The 16,743-nt window shown below is 39.0% G+C and overlaps 1 protein-coding gene across 4 annotated transcripts in view; it reads left to right on the forward strand.

Moving 5' to 3' along the window:
• Nucleotides 1-12,751: 12,751 nt before the first annotated feature.
• The window catches only part of FDX1 (ferredoxin 1), a 35,838-nt gene continuing 31,846 nt past the window's right edge, over nt 12,752-16,743 (forward strand). For 2 of the 4 annotated variants that reach the window (XM_036861113.1, XM_036861112.1), the window contains exon 1: nt 12,752-13,153. In XM_036861113.1, the coding sequence (XP_036717008.1) occupies nt 12,954-13,153 (200 nt within the window). In that variant the 5' untranslated portion in view covers nt 12,752-12,953. The remainder of the gene's footprint in view (nt 13,154-16,743) is intronic. The other 2 variants (XM_036861114.1, XM_036861111.1) reach the window with 2 other exon arrangements.

The raw sequence follows: 16,743 nt of genomic DNA on the forward strand, positions 1-16,743 counted from the left end.
TCACAAGTCATACACTGAGGAGTTTTGCTCCCCACCCTGACCCTGTCTACCCTTTTTCCCCTGCCTCTATTTCTTACTTTCTGATTCACCCTTCCAGTGATTATCTATCTATGCAAGTTCAAGCAATATGAGTATAAATATTCCTATTTTCTCCCCCTTCTTACACAAAAAATGATACATTATATTCAGTGTTCCACACTTTGCCTTTTTCTCTTAACAATGTACCTTGGAAGTTACCTTACATCAGTACACACAAAGAGCTTCCTTTACTTTATTCATTTTTTTAGCTGTGTATTATTCAATTGTGGGACAATACCATCGTTTATTTAGCTAATCTCCTAATGAAGGACACTTGAAGGGCATTTCTAATATTTTGCTATTACAGACTATGCTGCAAATGAACAAACCTGTACACATATCATTTCATACTATACACAGCTGTATCTGTAGGACAAATTCCCAGAAGTGGAATTCCTGGGTTTAAGAGTAAATGAATTTGTAACTTTTATAAATATTATCATATTGCCCTGCATAGAAGTCAGACCATTTTACACACCAGCTAGGAATATATCAGAGTGCCTACTTCCCCACAGATTTGCCAACATCGCGCTGTCAAACATTGGATTTTTAAGTAATCTGACAGGGAAAATGGTATGCAGAGTGAGTTTAATTTGCATGAAGATGTAGCTTTTAAAAAAGAGCTGGAACCGCAGTGGGCTGGGGATGGTGGTGTGATTGGGCGATTGGGATTGACATGTATACACTGATTTGTATAAAATTGATGACTAATAAGAACCTGCAGTATAAACAAACAAACAAACAAACAAAACAACTAATACTAAACTTTCTTTGGGTTATTTGTATGGAAATATGTTAATATAAATGTTTCAGACATTACATGAAATTTCTAAAAATCTTATATGTTCTGGTATAATGTTATAAGTCATAATTCTAGTTATTACTTTAAAATGTATATCTCAGAAATAACTAAATTTCCTTGGCAATTGCATTATTATGAACTTTCATAAAATCTTTAACCATGGTCATTTTTAAGTCTTTTGTCCTTTACAGACAGTTCTGGGTGTACTCTGATGCTTTTGCAAATATGTTCCTATAAAAGGGTTTCATCTTCAAGGAATTCATGGAAAAGACTCTGACAAGTACAGGTTTCTGGTAACTGACTATACTGCTGAACTGAATGAATAAGCATTTTCAGAACTCTAATGGAAAACTGATGAACTCATAAAAGTGCTAACAAAAGATCAAGATGAAAAAAAAATTAATTACATGGGACTGAGTGAACTGTCATCAGTGATTATAATTTTTGTGACTTTCTGTTTGAATAAAAAAAAAAGATAAGTACTAGGGATGTAATGTACAACATGATAAATATAATTAACAGTGCTGTATGTTATATATGAAAGTTAAGAGAGTAAACCCTAAGAGTTCTTATCACAAAAAAAAAAAAAAAAAAGAGTTGGGAAGTTGAAATGCTGGTCAAAATTCAAGGTAAATTTTGGTAGAAAGGGATTCTTCAAAGCAGACCCTAAGTCTGAAGCTTTGCAGCAGACTAATACGTAAAACTGACTTTGGAAAGAAACAAAAATATTTTTCAGTAACTCAAAGATTTATGTCAAGGAAGTTCACGGAAATTTGGCAACTGCTCTGTAGTTACTCAATCTTAATCCAGAAAGATCAAATGCTGCATTCCTGCAGACTGGCCTTGAGCTCTCCCGCAGCCCTGTTAACTGAATTTTATTTATTGTTGGGTTCTAGTATGGCCTGCATATTAGTAACTCCAAATTAATAATTGCATATTAATAAACTCCAAAGGCAAAATAATACACATATAATGTCTTGAACAGATATCATAGAGCAAAAATGGCACAAATGATGAAAAATAGGACCGGAGGAAATCCCTTTTGTTAGTGAGTCAATCTCTCCCTCTCCTTCCCCCTTTCTCTCTCTTTCTCTCTCTCTCTCTCTCTCACACACACACACACACACACACACACACAATCCCAGCAGAAGCATTTCTTTCAGAATCAAAGAAATAGAAATGTGTAGATTCTGTTCTACTTTTCCCCTTGACTCCAAGGGAGGAAAGGAATAAATCCATTTTGGGGGGTAGAATGTAATGTAAAATATGTAGTGTTTCTGCTATGTTTGTATGTTATAGAAACCACTGTACTGAAGGCCATCTAGTATCATTTCTTTTGGTAACACTTCACACCTCATTTAATTTAAATACAAATTATGCCTCATCTTATTCATCAAAATAAAATGGTAATAATGCTGATAGCCACCTCATAGGGTTTTTGGTGCAGATTTAAAAAGTCTAACATGTAAAGTGAGTGCTTGGCACAGAGTTAAGCATTCAGTAAATGTTAGCTGTTATCATATTTACTTTTTGTTAGTAAGAAATTTCATGTGACCGTAGAATCTTTGGACATGGAAGGCACAATATGCATTGCTTTTATATATTTAGGAAAGTCTTGAAAACTTAATGCACAGTGGTCAAAATCGACACAGAAAGTGAGAGTGATGATGGAAAGAGTCCTGCAATGGTTAGTGTTAATGCTAACTTGTTTGATTTTTAAACTCAAGTGTGAGAGGCAAAATAATGGCCCACATAGATGTCCATGCCCTAATACTTGGAACCCATGAAAGTGTTCACTTATATGTCAAAAGAGTTTTTGCAGATGTTATTTTGGGTAGGGCCCTTGAAAATGATTATCCTGTATCATCCAGATGGGCCCAAACTAATCATGAGTCCTTAAAAGAGAGAACCTGCTGTGGTCAGAGGGAGAGATACGATGATGGAAAAAGGGTCAGAGAGAATTGATGTGAGATCTCACCCAGCAGACCAGCTGTTGTTGGCTCTAAAAAATAGAATTGAGCTAATCGAACGCAGGAGGCCCCTAAAACTGGGAAAGGCGAGGAAGCAGACTCTCTCCTTGAGCATCCAGAAAGGAACAAGGCCCTGCCCACACCCTGATTTTAGCCCAGTGAGTCCCAGTTTGGATCCATCCTATAGAACTGTGAGATAGTCAGTTTGTTACAGCAGCAAAAGAGGACTAATAAACTGTCTACTGAAAAAACTGCACAACATGAGAGCTGTGAGTTTCAGTTTTATTTGGGGACTTACTGAGGACTATAGCCCAGGGGATGCCTCTCAAATAGCTCTGAGGAGCTTCTCCAGAGAGGCTGGGGGTGAGGAGGTCAGTAGATAGATATGTGATTTTGGAGAAGGGGTATGTGCAATCAAGCACACATCTTGGTAGAAGGTTACTGTTAGTCATGAGGAACAGGTCTCTCAGTTAATGATTTTAGTGCTTTTCTAAGTATGGGAAGATGCAAGAATCTGGGTTCATGGAATTTTCTCCTGAAAATATCTAACTATCTGAGAGCCTGTTCTGACTGTTTTCCCAGAGCACAGAGTGCCTCATCGCTGATCTTCACCCTGAATTCTTTCCAGAGTGTGTTGTACGTCAGTGAGTGCAGTGGCTAATGACTCGATTCTTATAGAACTGGGTGGCGAGTGACATTCCTTAGTTGGCAACACCAAGGTAGCAATCTTTTGCAAGGACATAGAACTTAGGTCCATTTATTACATGTTTTGTACTAAAAAAAATTTAAATGAAACATGCCATGAATAAGTAAACAGCACCAAAACTATACATTCCACTGCCTTGAACTGTAGATGAATTAGGTACACAATACGCCAGTTTGCTGTTCTACAACATTTGAGATGGCTTAGCCCAGGCCTGAGGCTGAAGACTTTTGAGGTATGGGCAATAAAGTCAAATCACTGGTATTTCAGGGCAATGCTGAATCCATCTCTGTTGGGACATTCAGACATACATTTATAAATGCACTGTGTGGTTTTATCATGCTTGGTGAAATTACATTTTTTGGAAACTCTTTTGGCAAGAAATAGTTTGGCCCACATTTCAGAAATTTAAAATATGGCGTATCCTACATTGCTAAAATTGTAGAATTGAAGGACTTTCAGATCATTTTGTGCGACAAAACTTAATGAAAATAAATTAACATTGTGCAGTTCACCTTTTACAATAGCAATAATGTAAATGAAGACTACTGATGTTTGTTACTGACTCACAGTGCAATATGGTCTTAAAAAAAAATATGCCGACATTGAAATATCAGAATTTTATAAATATCTCAGGGGTAGTTAACTTACATATAAATCCATTTGGAAAGTTTCTATCTTCTGATGTACTTACACTGTAGAACAAAAATATGTAAAAGACACATTCTAACATTTCAACTATATTGTGTTCTCTATGATATCATTTTTTTGAAACTTACTGACACTTTATTACCTAGTACATTGTCAATTTTATGTGTTCTCTCTGAACTTATTAGAAAATTGGATTAAGTACAGGTTACTACATGTCTGAAATTTATTATATTCTTATTGATAGTTTGATCTATTAGTTACTGAAAGAGGTATGTTAAAAGAATCTCCAATATGATTGCATATTTGCCCATTTCCATGAAATTCTGTTTTATAAATAATATGTATATATACATATATATATCACATATACATAGGCTATGTTACGTTTGGAGTCACAAGATATTGCAGGTTAATTTAAATGTTTAGCATTAGATAGTGGTCCCATTTATATTTTATAATGCATTTTCCCCCTGAAAGTCCATTTAATCAAACAGCAATACAGCAAATTAACTTTCTTTGAATTGTTTTTACCTAGTATTTGCTTTTCTATTCTTTTGTCTTCAACCTTTTTGTTTTCATGATTTTGATGAGTCTCTTCTAAATGTGGTAGAGTCAGAATTTTTGCTTCCTAAATGAAAGTCTGCCTTTTATATTGGTGTATTTAATCCTTTTGATATATTGGAATTTATTTTCAAGATTTCATTTTACTCTTTTAAAACACGTGCCTTTTAAATGCTTTCCTCCTCCTTTTATTCTTTCTTTTGGAGCTTAAATGATGTACTTGTCAGGATAGAGGCCAACCTGCAAGAATAACAAAAAGACTTTAAAATAAGTACCTTAAAGAGCGTAAATGTTGACTTCTCTCTCATGGAACATTTCAGAAGTGCACCAGGATGCGGGTAGGGGTGGGGTAGGCGCTGCCACTTCAACATAGGTAGGCAACTCTACTACCTGAGGTCCTTCAGGTACTCAGGCTGGTAGATTGGTTCTGCCACTCTGCTATCCTTAATGCTTTATTTCCATTTATTTTTACATCTCATGTGATCACTCTGGTTGTTGCCATTTTCTAGCCTGTGGAAAAGGAAAATAGAGAAGGCTTCCTTATAAAAAGTTTATCTGTTTTCACACATCGCTTCCACTTGCAAACAACTAGCAAAAACTGTAATAGGGACACACCTAGCTGAAAATGAAGCTGAGAAATGTGGTCTCTGGCTGGTAAGTCATGTGCTCAGCTAAGATTCAGGGTACTCTGTTCCTAAAAGGAAGAAAGGGAAAAAGGATCCTGCCAATAACACTTTGGTTCATTACTCCTTTCCTGCTTTATATGATATATTCATCCAGTAATAGAAATAGTTCTATCTTGCTTGTATTTTTATCCTCTGATGAGATCATAGTTACTGTTATAATCAAGTGTTATTTAGATTTACCCATAGGTTGCCAATTTTTTTGCTTATCATTTCTCCTTGCCTCTTAGCCCTTCCTTTTGGGTTCAATTTTACTATTCTTGAAGAACACTGTGTTTATTGCTGCCTAACAAATTGCTCTAATATGTAATGGATTGAAACATCTATTATCTCACAGTTTCTGGATGTCAGAATCTGGTGCAGCTTTGCTGTGACCTCTGCTTCAGGGTCTCTCCCAGGCTGCAATCAACATGTCAATGGGGGATGTGGTCATCTGAAGGCTCAACTGAGGAAGGATCTGTTTCCACCTCACTCAAGTGTTTGTTGACAGGTTTCAGTTCTTCGAGGGTGGGCAACTGGACTAAGGTCTTGGTTCCTTGATGGCTGTTTGCCAGAGGCCACCCTCTGTTCTTTGCCCTGTGAGCCTCTCCAACATGGCAGCTTCTTCATCATGTCATGTAAGCATGAGGGCAATAGAGGAAGAAAGCCAGCAAGACAGAAGTCACAGTCTTTTATAACCTAATACCAGAAGTGACATCCCATCACTTTTGCTGTATTTATTTGTTAGAAGCAAATCACTCAGTCCAGCCCATGCTCAAGAGGAGGGGATTATACCTAGGCATGAATCCCAACAGGTGGGGATCATTGGGAGCCAGGTCAGAAGCTGCCTGCTACAAACATCCTCTTTATAAGTTCTTTTAGTAAGAGTCTGAGGTCAATAGCTCTATTAATTGTTGTTGACTTAAAAATGCCTTTATTTCAGCCTCATCTCTTTCTTCTGGGACTTCAAATAGAAGTATGTTAGACCCCTTGATATTGTAACACAGGCCAATGCTGCCACGTTCTTTTTTTTCTCCCCCAGTCTTTTTTATCTTTGGATGTCATTTTGGAAGTTTATATTGCTGTGTTTTCAGGCTCACTGATCTTTGCTTGTGCAATGTTTTTGATTTCTAACCTTTGTACATTTAGACATTTCAAAACACACTTCCAAATGGCTCACCATCAAAGGATAAACAGAGTAGAAATTTGAAAGTATTTAAACTAAACAATAAAGAAAGTATTTTGTTTCAAACTCTGTATGCAGCCAAACATAGAACTTAGGAAATTTTAAATAAAGAACTTTAAATACTTCTTTAAAAAACAAAATTGAAAATTGGTGAGATTATATCTAGATCAAGAAGTTAGAAAAAGAACAAACAAGTAAATCTAAGGAACTTAGAATGAAGGAAATTATAAATATAAATGAATAAATAAAATTAGAAAACAAAGATACAGGTGAGATCAATGTCCAAAGTTGTTATTTGAAAAGCCTAATAAAATCAACTTTTGGCAGAATTATTCAAAGAATATAGGGAGATGACCCAGAAAATAATACATGAAATATAAAAAACAGTATACCTATAGATATAGCAGAGGTTTTTTTAAAGATAAGTAAATAATAGGAAAATTTTATGCTAATAAGTATTGCAAATTAGGTAAAATACACCATTTGCTAGAAATTTATAACTTTCTAAACCAGCTTTTGAATAAATAGAAAACATGAATAAACCTGTAAGTATGACAGATAAATAAAGGGAGGCAATCAAGCATTTATTCCGCTTTTCCTATACAGGCTCTATTTCAGGATATCTGAATAGAAGATGAGGGCAAGTCTGTCTCTGCAGAAGTAGCCTAGGTAATCAATGAAGAAGTATTGGTAGAATTAGAACACCAACATTTTGCATGCCCAAGTGAACTGTTCATCAGGAGTGGCTAAGATCACACAAAGAGACAACCAACTATTAACATTTGAGGGGCACGTTTAAAAGTTTAGAAGTACCTAAAAAGTAAACTTAACAAAGAAATGGGACCTAAAACTGAGCAAGCCACTTGGTTCAAGTTCTTATTTGCGTATAATGATTTAATTGTAAACAATGACAGAGGGATTTAATGATTTAATTATAAGCAATGACAGAGGGATTTATAGTGCTGTAAGGTTCACAAAAGCTCTGTTATGTCAGAGAATGGTTCTTTCAAGGGCTGAACTGCGTCCTGGAGGCTGGCTATGCTTTAGCCAGGTGCAGGCAGAGGAGTACATAACGTAATGCAGGGGAGAAAGGCATGAGGCAGGACGGATGGGTGGTGGAAAGAGCTTGAGGGATATTGTGGGTCCAGCTGAGCAGTTTGTTTTATTTTACTAATAAGTGGTCATTTCAATGGTGATGGACTATCACATAATGATGATAGAATGTCATTCAAGGATTTCGTCCAGAAAGTGAAAATAAAGGAATCCTTATTTGAAATGGAGTTGAGAAGCCCTGAAGGGGGAGCTCTCACACACCACCATTCGTTGCCCTTTGCAGACTCCATCAGGAAGGAGCATGCCTTTCACTCCCTAACAGGAAGTAGCTTACTTTACACACATCAGCAGGAGAAAAGATGATTTTTCTCCTTGCCCAGCCAATGAGAAACCACTACACTCAGCCAATGAAAAGCTGCCACCACCCTGAATTCTCATTGGCTTCCAATGAACTTTTGTTCAAAACAGCCCCCCCCGCAACTTCCTCCTCTCCTCTATAAAAGCAAGCCCCTTTTCTCTATTCTCTGACCTTGCCTGTAGTTTGCCATAGCTTGCATGTCCTGAGTTGCAATTCCTCTGCTATCCCTGAATAAACTCATTTTGCTGGTTGAATAACTGGCTATTTTATTTTTAAGGTTGACAAAAGTAACTTGATCATATCAATATTTTAATAGTATTGGCCTACTGGCAGTATGAAGCATACTTTAGAGCAAGATAAGATTGCAGGAAGGAAGGTCAATTAAGACAAAGATGGCAATTTATTTAAATATCAGTGATTTAATTTAAGTTAGAAAACCCACCAATATCATCAGCCATATTAATAAATCACCTGGGAGTGGAATGAGTAATTTCTTAGAGTGAAATATACTTAGGTTTAATTTCATACTCCTTTTAAAAATTTTAGATAATGCTAATTTCTGACCCTATTCCTAAACTATATGGATTGTGTAGAATCTTAAGCATCTACTATTGAATATAGATGTGAAAAATATATGTGATATAAATATATGTTAATAATATAATTTACAATAATAATATAATTTACAATAATATAATAATAAAATTATATGGATATAATGTGTAAGTATATAATTAAATATAATAAAAATAATAAAATGGTCATTTCTTGTGCTTATGTCCTGGACTTGGGACCAGGAAGACCTAGATTTAAATTTTGGATTCACAATTTAATAGCAGTATAATTCTAAGTAAGTCACAACCACTGTGCACCTCAGGAGGTTCATCTTTAAAATAAGATGGCAGGGATTGTTTTGTTCACTGCTGTGCCTCCAGCACTAGCATAGTGATTTACACACTGCTAATGTCAATAAATATTTACTGATTAAAGGCATGTCTACTCTACAGAGTTGCTGTGCTAATGAAATGAGATAAAAATTGTGAAAGTTTCTAGAACAAATAACCCTAAAATTTATATGGAATCACAAAAGTCCCAGAATTGTCAAAGCAATCCTGAGGAAAAAAGAACAAAACTGGAGGCATAACCCTTCCAGACCTCACACTATACTACAAAGCTACAGTAATCAAAACATCATGGTATTGGCTCAAAACAGACATACAGATCAATGGAAGAGAACAGAGACCTGGAAATAAACCCACACACCTTTGGTCAATTAATTTATGACAAAGGAAGCAAGAATATACAATGGAGAAAAGACAGTCTTTTCAATAAGTGGTATTGGGAAAGCGGGACAGCTACATGTAAATCAATGAAATTAGAACACTTCGTCATACCATACACAAAAATAAACTCAAAATGGATTAAAGACCTACATGTAAGGCCATACACTATCAAACTCTTAGAGGAAAACATAGGCAGAACACTCTATGACATACATCACAGCAAGATCCTTTTTGACCCACCTCCTAGAGAAATGGAAATAAAAACAAAAATAAACAAATGGGACCTAATGAAACTTCAAAGCTTTTGCACAGCAAAGGAAACCATAAATAAGACCAAAAGACAACCCTCAGAAAGGGAGAAAATATTTGCAAATGAAGCAACTGACAAAGGATTAATCTCCAAAATTTACAAGCAGCTAATGCAGCTCAATATCAAAAAAACAAACAACCCAATCCAAAAACGGGCAGAAGACCTAAATAGACATTTCTCCAAAGAAGATATACAGATTGCCAACAAACACATGAAAGAATGCTCAACATCACTAATCATTAGAGAAATGCAAATCAAAACTACAATGAGATATCATCTCACACCAGTCAGAATGGCCATCATCAAAAAATCTACAAACAATAAATGCTGGAGAGGGTGTGGAGAAAAGGGAACCCTCCTACACTGTTGGTGGGAATGTAAATTGGTGCAGCCACTATGGAAAACAGTATGGAGATTCCTTAAAAAACTAAAAATAGAGCTACCATGTGACCCAGCAATCTGCTCCTGAGTATATATCCAGAAAAGATGAAAACTCGAATTCAAAAATATACATGTACCCCAATGTTCATAGCAGCACTATTTACAATAGCCAAGACATGGTAACAACCGAAGTGCCCATCAACAGACAACTGGTTTAAGAAGATCTGGTTATCATATATACAATAGAATATTACTCAGCCATAAAACAGAATGAAATATTGCCATCTGTGGCAACATGGATGGACCTAGAGATTATTATACTTAGTGAAGTAAGTCAGGCAGAGAAAGACAAGTATTACATGATATCACTTATATGTGGAATTTAAAAAGTAATACCAATGAATCTATATACAAAACAGAAAGAGACTCACAGACATAGAAAACAAACTTATGGTTACCAAAGGGGAAAGGGAGGGTGGGAGGGATAAATTAGGAGTATGGGATTAACAGATACAAACTACTATACATAAAATAGATAAGCAAAAAGGATTTACTGTGTAGCAAAAGGAACTATATTCAATATCTTCTAATAACATATAATGGAAAATAATCTGAAAAAATATATATAACTGAATCACTTTTCTGTATACCTGAAACAATCACAATTTTGTAAATCAAATATACTTTAATTTTAAAAAATTGTGCAAGTTCCTAACACAGTTCTTAACAAAGATACTATTAAATGGCTGCTTTGTGCCAGGCACTATGCCAGCTGCTGGGGATATGAAGATGAATAAGACAACCTTCCTACTCTTGGGATCTTCAGTCTAAACGAGCTACACAAAGTATTTGTGATGGGGCACATGGTACTGCGAAGCTCAGAGTAGGTGCTCTATAAACATTGAACCTAAATTTTATAACACTTTACAGTTTACAAAGCACTTTCATGAACATTATCCTATTTGAAACAATGGGTACCATAAATTTTACAAGAATAAACAAAAGTCTTAGGCATTCAGCAGAGGGAGGGATGATCTTTTGTGATGAGTAAGCATGACTTCATGGGAAAGATGGAATTTTAGTTGAGTTTCAGAATACAGATGGATTTTGACAGGAGTGAAAGATGGAAGGGTGGGAGTTTTAGAAGACAGAGAAATACGCAAGCAAAAGCGTGTCCTCCGTAATTCCGTATCACTTTTTTATCTGTGTTCACAAACCATATGTTTATAAATTCCCTCTGGAATAGTGCCAAATCTTGATATCTGTAATTTTTGGAATCTACCCTTACTGGCCTTTGAAAATCTGGAAAACCTTTTTTTATTCATCTTTAATTTTCAGGCACATGATTCATAAATTCTGATGATTACTAATGGAAATTACATGACAGTATTCATTTATTCACAAATACTTATTGAAACCTTGATATGCTCAAGGCCTTGTCCCTGGCAGTGCGGGGCCTACTAAGATGAACTATGTATACAAGCAACTACCCCACAAAGCAGAGAGCTGTAAGTGCCCTAACGGAGCTGAAGCTGGATTTACACTAGGAGGGCTGAGAAGAGAGGGATCATCTGCAGCGGGGTTTTTTTGTTTGTTTTTTGTTTTGTTTTCCAGTTCTCCTACAAGTCATTCATCTGACTTTGGAGATTTGATCTTATAAAAAAAAGATTAACTGTTCTTTTACAACCTCCTCTTCCAGATTACTTGCAGGGTTTGTTGTGACCGGTTCAACTCGAACGTCTTTCTCTTTACCAGAAGACTGAGGCAATTTAGGAGCAGAATGACTGCTGACTCTCTGCCCTCAGGTTCAGTACTCACCATACATTGTCTCGAGGGACTTTACTCAGGCCTGTACTTTCTTGTTCTGAATATTCTTTAAAGTATCTTCTATTGTGTTTAGCATATTTGCAATATCCACCTGACTTTAGCCTTTGAAGAGTAGCCTTAGGCAGGAAGGCCCAGGAAGAGTTATGGCTCTTTGTGACGCACTATCCCATCCTGCCTGTCAGTTTTTCTAACCCTCAGGATGGCCCTGAAGGATGGAACATCTTATCCATGTAAAACTGTTATGGAGATTCTGACCCTCTAAAAGAATAATTTATCCAAGGTCTCAGAGCTCAAAAGTGGTAGACCTTGGATTTGAACATCGTTATTTCTGACCTCAAAGCCCATGCTTTTCCCACCACAACGTATTAACCGTGATAAAGTGTATTTTAAAATTCATCTTCCTGGTTTTGTAAAATTCTTTTAAAAAATCTCAGTTCACCGAAGTTTCCTGTTCAGGCTCATGGATTTCAGGTGCTCAACGAGCATCTATTTGCCATTCAAAGCCTAGGATCATTATCTGCCTTCTTCGGCATCCTCGTTTATTCATTACCGGGATCATTTATAACTTTATAGTCATAGTTATTCTCCTGGGTGTCTGCCTATTGGCTTTCTGAAATTTCCCACTGTCCTTGTTGACAATGGCTAGAATTCCCTTTTATCGTAGTTTTTGAACTCCAAGATGACACTCTCCCATTTTTTTTTCTTAACGGGCAGGAGGAGGAGGGAAGCGCAGGACAAAAGAAAGTGGTTTAGTTAACTGGGGATTGTTTTACTGTATCTTTCCGTCAGACGTTTAGCTATCTTGTAAAATTTATTGTTCCTGCTTGGCAACTCCAGAAGCTAACAAAGCAGCAAGATCAATACAAAACCTGGTCAGTAAGTAGAACAACACAGGCGCGTAGCCCCGCCTCTATTACCACGCCCGGGAGGCGGGGCCGCGCTCGCGGCGCTCGGGACTTATAGGCCACCCGGAAGGCGCGCGGGGCCTTGGCGGTGCACTGAGCAGGCCCTCGCCGGGACCCCGGGCGTCAGGCAGGCGCAGCGTCAGCCCGCCCACAGTCTTGGAGCCTCCCTCTCGTGGCCGCTGCCTTGCGGCCTACGTCGCCTCCCGTAGTTATTCGACCGGCTATGGCCGCTCGTCTCCTGCGTGTCGCCTCCGCCGCCCTCGGCGACACAGCCGGCCGGTGGCTGCTCCTCGCCGGACCCCGCGCGGGAGCCGGCGGCCTCCGGGGGAGCCGGGGGCAGGGCGGGAGCGCTAGGCCGAGCCTGGGCGGCGGCGCAGAGGCGGCGACGCGTACGCTGAGCGTGTCGGCGCGCGCGCAGAGCAGGTGAGGCGCGGGGGGCGCGTGGGCGTTGGGTCCCTGGCAGAACGGCCGCGCTCCTTCCGCCCGCTTTCCGGTTCCGTCGGCTTCTCCCGGCGACGGCGTGCGGGCCACACGCCCGGCCCCGCCCGCCTCTTGCTCCGCCTTCTCCGTGTCCCCGGCTGGTCGCTCGGTGTGGTCGCGGCCTCCTTTCCTTACCGCTAACAAGTTGCCTTTCGGATCCACTGACGCCTGGCGGGGAATGGGGGCCCGGGACCCCCGATCTCCTTGTCCCAGTGCCTCCTGTACCCTCAGGAAAGCCGGGCACTTTGCTGCCGCTGGTTCTCCGTGCGGTTTGGCGAGGATCTAACCTTTGCTATGACCGAAACCGCGGTGACCTTCGTAAGATGCGCCCCGTTCATGTCCTGGCCTGCAGTTTCTCATCGTGCCTTCCTCCTGCTAGGTCAGGACGTTCTGTCTCCAAGTCCGTGTCCATTTAGGATACACCCGCTCCGTCCCCGAGCTTCCCTGTGTGCTCTCTTCTGGTTGCTGTCGGGGTAAAAGCCCCTGCGTTGGACTGGCAAGGCAGGATTTTAAACTGGGCTTTGACACTTATTGTCCAGTTTGTCTAACAGTTAGACAAACTGTTAGAGGATAACAATCGTGTCGGCCTCACAGGATTATTTGAAGAACAAACGAGAGCATACAGGTAATGCAAGGAGTCTTGGGTCTGGCCCGTAGCGAGGACTCAGTAGATCCCACCTGTGAGCGTCAGCTGCCTCCTAGGCTCACAGCGTTGTGTTTTGTATTAAGTGTCGAAAGAGGTGAGAGAAAATTTGCCCAAAATATGTTGCAGTCTTATATTATTGGGCAGATTCGTTTCTCAAAGACAGAATCCCCTTACATACAGTAGAGATAAAATTTCCTCATAATTTCAGAGTATAGCACTGTGTTGGCGCCTTATATAATGCAGGTCTTTGACTCCCTGCTGTTGTGTAGCAGCAAGAAGGAGCTGCAGGGAGAAAGGGTTGGATGTGTATTCCTCTCTAGTTTCTTCTTCATGAGGTTCCTGAGAATAGGGTGGAGTTGTTACTCATCTTTTCCCCTGTAATCCCATAATATAGTGGGTGCTCAATACATTTTTGTTGCATGAACTGCGAGGGAGATAATGGGGAAGGCAAGCAGGGGTTATTTGTCCCTGTTTCCGTTACACTTTCCTGTCTTTGACCTTCCTCTGCCAGGATGCCTTGTTTTCTGCACTGTATGCTTTCTTGAAAATTTGTGTATAAATTGGGACATATGTTGAACATATTTGTGTAACGAATATTTAAAGGAACATGATTGCTTTTGTAAATGGGAATTATCTACCCCAAAGTTACTGTTTGAATTGGTACATCAGGTTGTCTTAAAGGGAAGCACATCTGTCTGTTCCCTTATAAACTTGCTTTCCCCCTCATTGGCACGGTTTCCATTGGTGGCCTGTGCTTCCTATCACAGACTTTGGAGCTACAACTAGGTTTTCTGACTCTTATTATCTAAGACTTATGCTCTCCAATATGGTCACTACTAACCACATGTAGTCATTTAAGTTTAAGATAATTAAAGTTAAATAAAATTAAAGAATAATTTTCCCAGTTCCACTGGCCACATTTCAAGTACTGGATAACCACACGTGGCTAGTAGCTACTGTCTGGGACATCACAGCTATAGAACATCTCTGTTATTGCACAAAGTTTGGACAGAACAGTCCAGAAGCTGTAGTTCTGACTTTGAAGTTTAACATTTAGATAAGCTTTCAGTAATTGAGAGTCGAAAAACTCCTTTTACTCCAAAATACCCTGATATAGTACTTGATATTTTGTAGTGATTTAGGTTGCAAAGGGCTTTTACGTGTATTATTTCCCTTGACTCTTAAGAAAATCCTCTGAGATAGGTGAGGTAGATAAACGAGAATAAAAATTTATATTAAGTAGCATGCAAAACTACGACTAGAACTCACATAGTTTCTGTTTGTTTTTTGAGCACCATTAGAGTTGATAATTCTTTAGCCCATAGGGTCATTTGGAAGAGTTAAGGTGGCTATGGAAGTGGGGAGCCCTAGACGGCGCCCTTTTCTTGGACCAGCTACCCCAGGCTACCCCACATAGTGAAAGGGTGGGCATCAGCAGCCGTAACTCCTCTCCCTATTAGAAGCCTGTTAAGGGCTTTACCACAGCAGCCCCTGGACAGCTTTGTCAAAATATCTGCTGTGGTTGAGCAGAATAAATGGCGGTGCATAAAGGGTAACAAGTGAAGAAAATAGTTGTTTGTGGTGCTGGCTGATTCATTGATGATGACAGAGAATTTAGAAGGATCCTAATTATTTCCCAGTGCATGAAATCTTATCCTTTTTGGGAACAGCTAGAAGCTTTTTGCTAGTTCTTAGAATTGGGGAAGAAATCTGTACAAAACCCACAAATACCACTTGTTAATAGTGAATGGATAAAGTTACCTGGATAAAGTACATGTGTATAATGCTTTAAGGAACAAAATGTTTCCACAAACTTTCTCTCCTTTAATTCTCTCAGCAGCTTGGTGAAGTCACTGTTATTGCCATTTTACCCATGGTCACCCAATGAGTACACGTATGTCAGAACCAGGGCTAGAATCTACGTGTTCTGACTCTTACATTCCATACTTTCTCAGCTGCAAAATTACTTTTTCTCTCTCATTTCTGCTTCCTCTCCTGTTCTTTGATAAACCTATTATTACTCTTACTCTACAGTTTTTTTCTGGGGCTGTACACCTTTTTTAATGTGTAGCAGCAGTTCAGGCTCCTTAACAAAAGGACCGGGGCTTTAAATAAAAGTTATCAATCAGTGTTTGTTGAGCTCTACAGTATGTTAGGAATTTTGCATATGTTGTCAAAACTATGAGATAAATGTTACCCGGATTTTACAGAAGAGGAGTCTGATGTCAGAGTTGCAATTCCTTGGCTGCAGCTCAGCTCTAGAGTGCTGCAGAAGAGCAGCCGTGCCCAAACCTCCGGCCTTCAGTAGTGTGTATAAATGATGGAATTCTTTCTGCTGGACTTCTTGTACCTTAGGCTGCCAGGCATTTTTGGATGTCAAATCTCTAGACTTCTGCAGGGCTCAGACCCATATTTCCATCAGGCTTCTGGACATCTGCGTCTGTTTATTATTAAATCAAACAGGTCTAAAGTTGAACTCATTTGCAATCTTCCCCAAAGCTCCTTCTCCTCCTAAGTTAACCTTAAGTTAAACTGTACTCCCTCATTGCCCGAGCTAGAAATTTCAACATTATTTCTTCCCTCTCCAAAACCTTTTAATTCTGCCTCCTGAATATCTCTTAAATCAGTGTCTCCTACATCTTTGCTTTGTGTATGCCCTTTCAATAACCTCCAGTGTGGTCTCCCTGCCTCCAGAGTATCTTCATTCCTAGTCATTCTTCTTCGAAAAAATAGCAGTTGCCTAGCTGAAAATCATGAATGTTTGGGAATACTTGCTTTAAAGCATTTTTTGCTATGAAAAGAAGTAGGAGAGCATATGCCCATTTAAGGGACATTCTCTATCTCTTTCTCTCTCTCTCTCACACACACACACACACACACACACACA

This window comes from Balaenoptera musculus, chromosome 8 (assembly GCF_009873245.2).
Source record: "Balaenoptera musculus isolate JJ_BM4_2016_0621 chromosome 8, mBalMus1.pri.v3, whole genome shotgun sequence".
NCBI classification, from domain to species: Eukaryota; Metazoa; Chordata; class Mammalia; order Artiodactyla; family Balaenopteridae; genus Balaenoptera; species Balaenoptera musculus.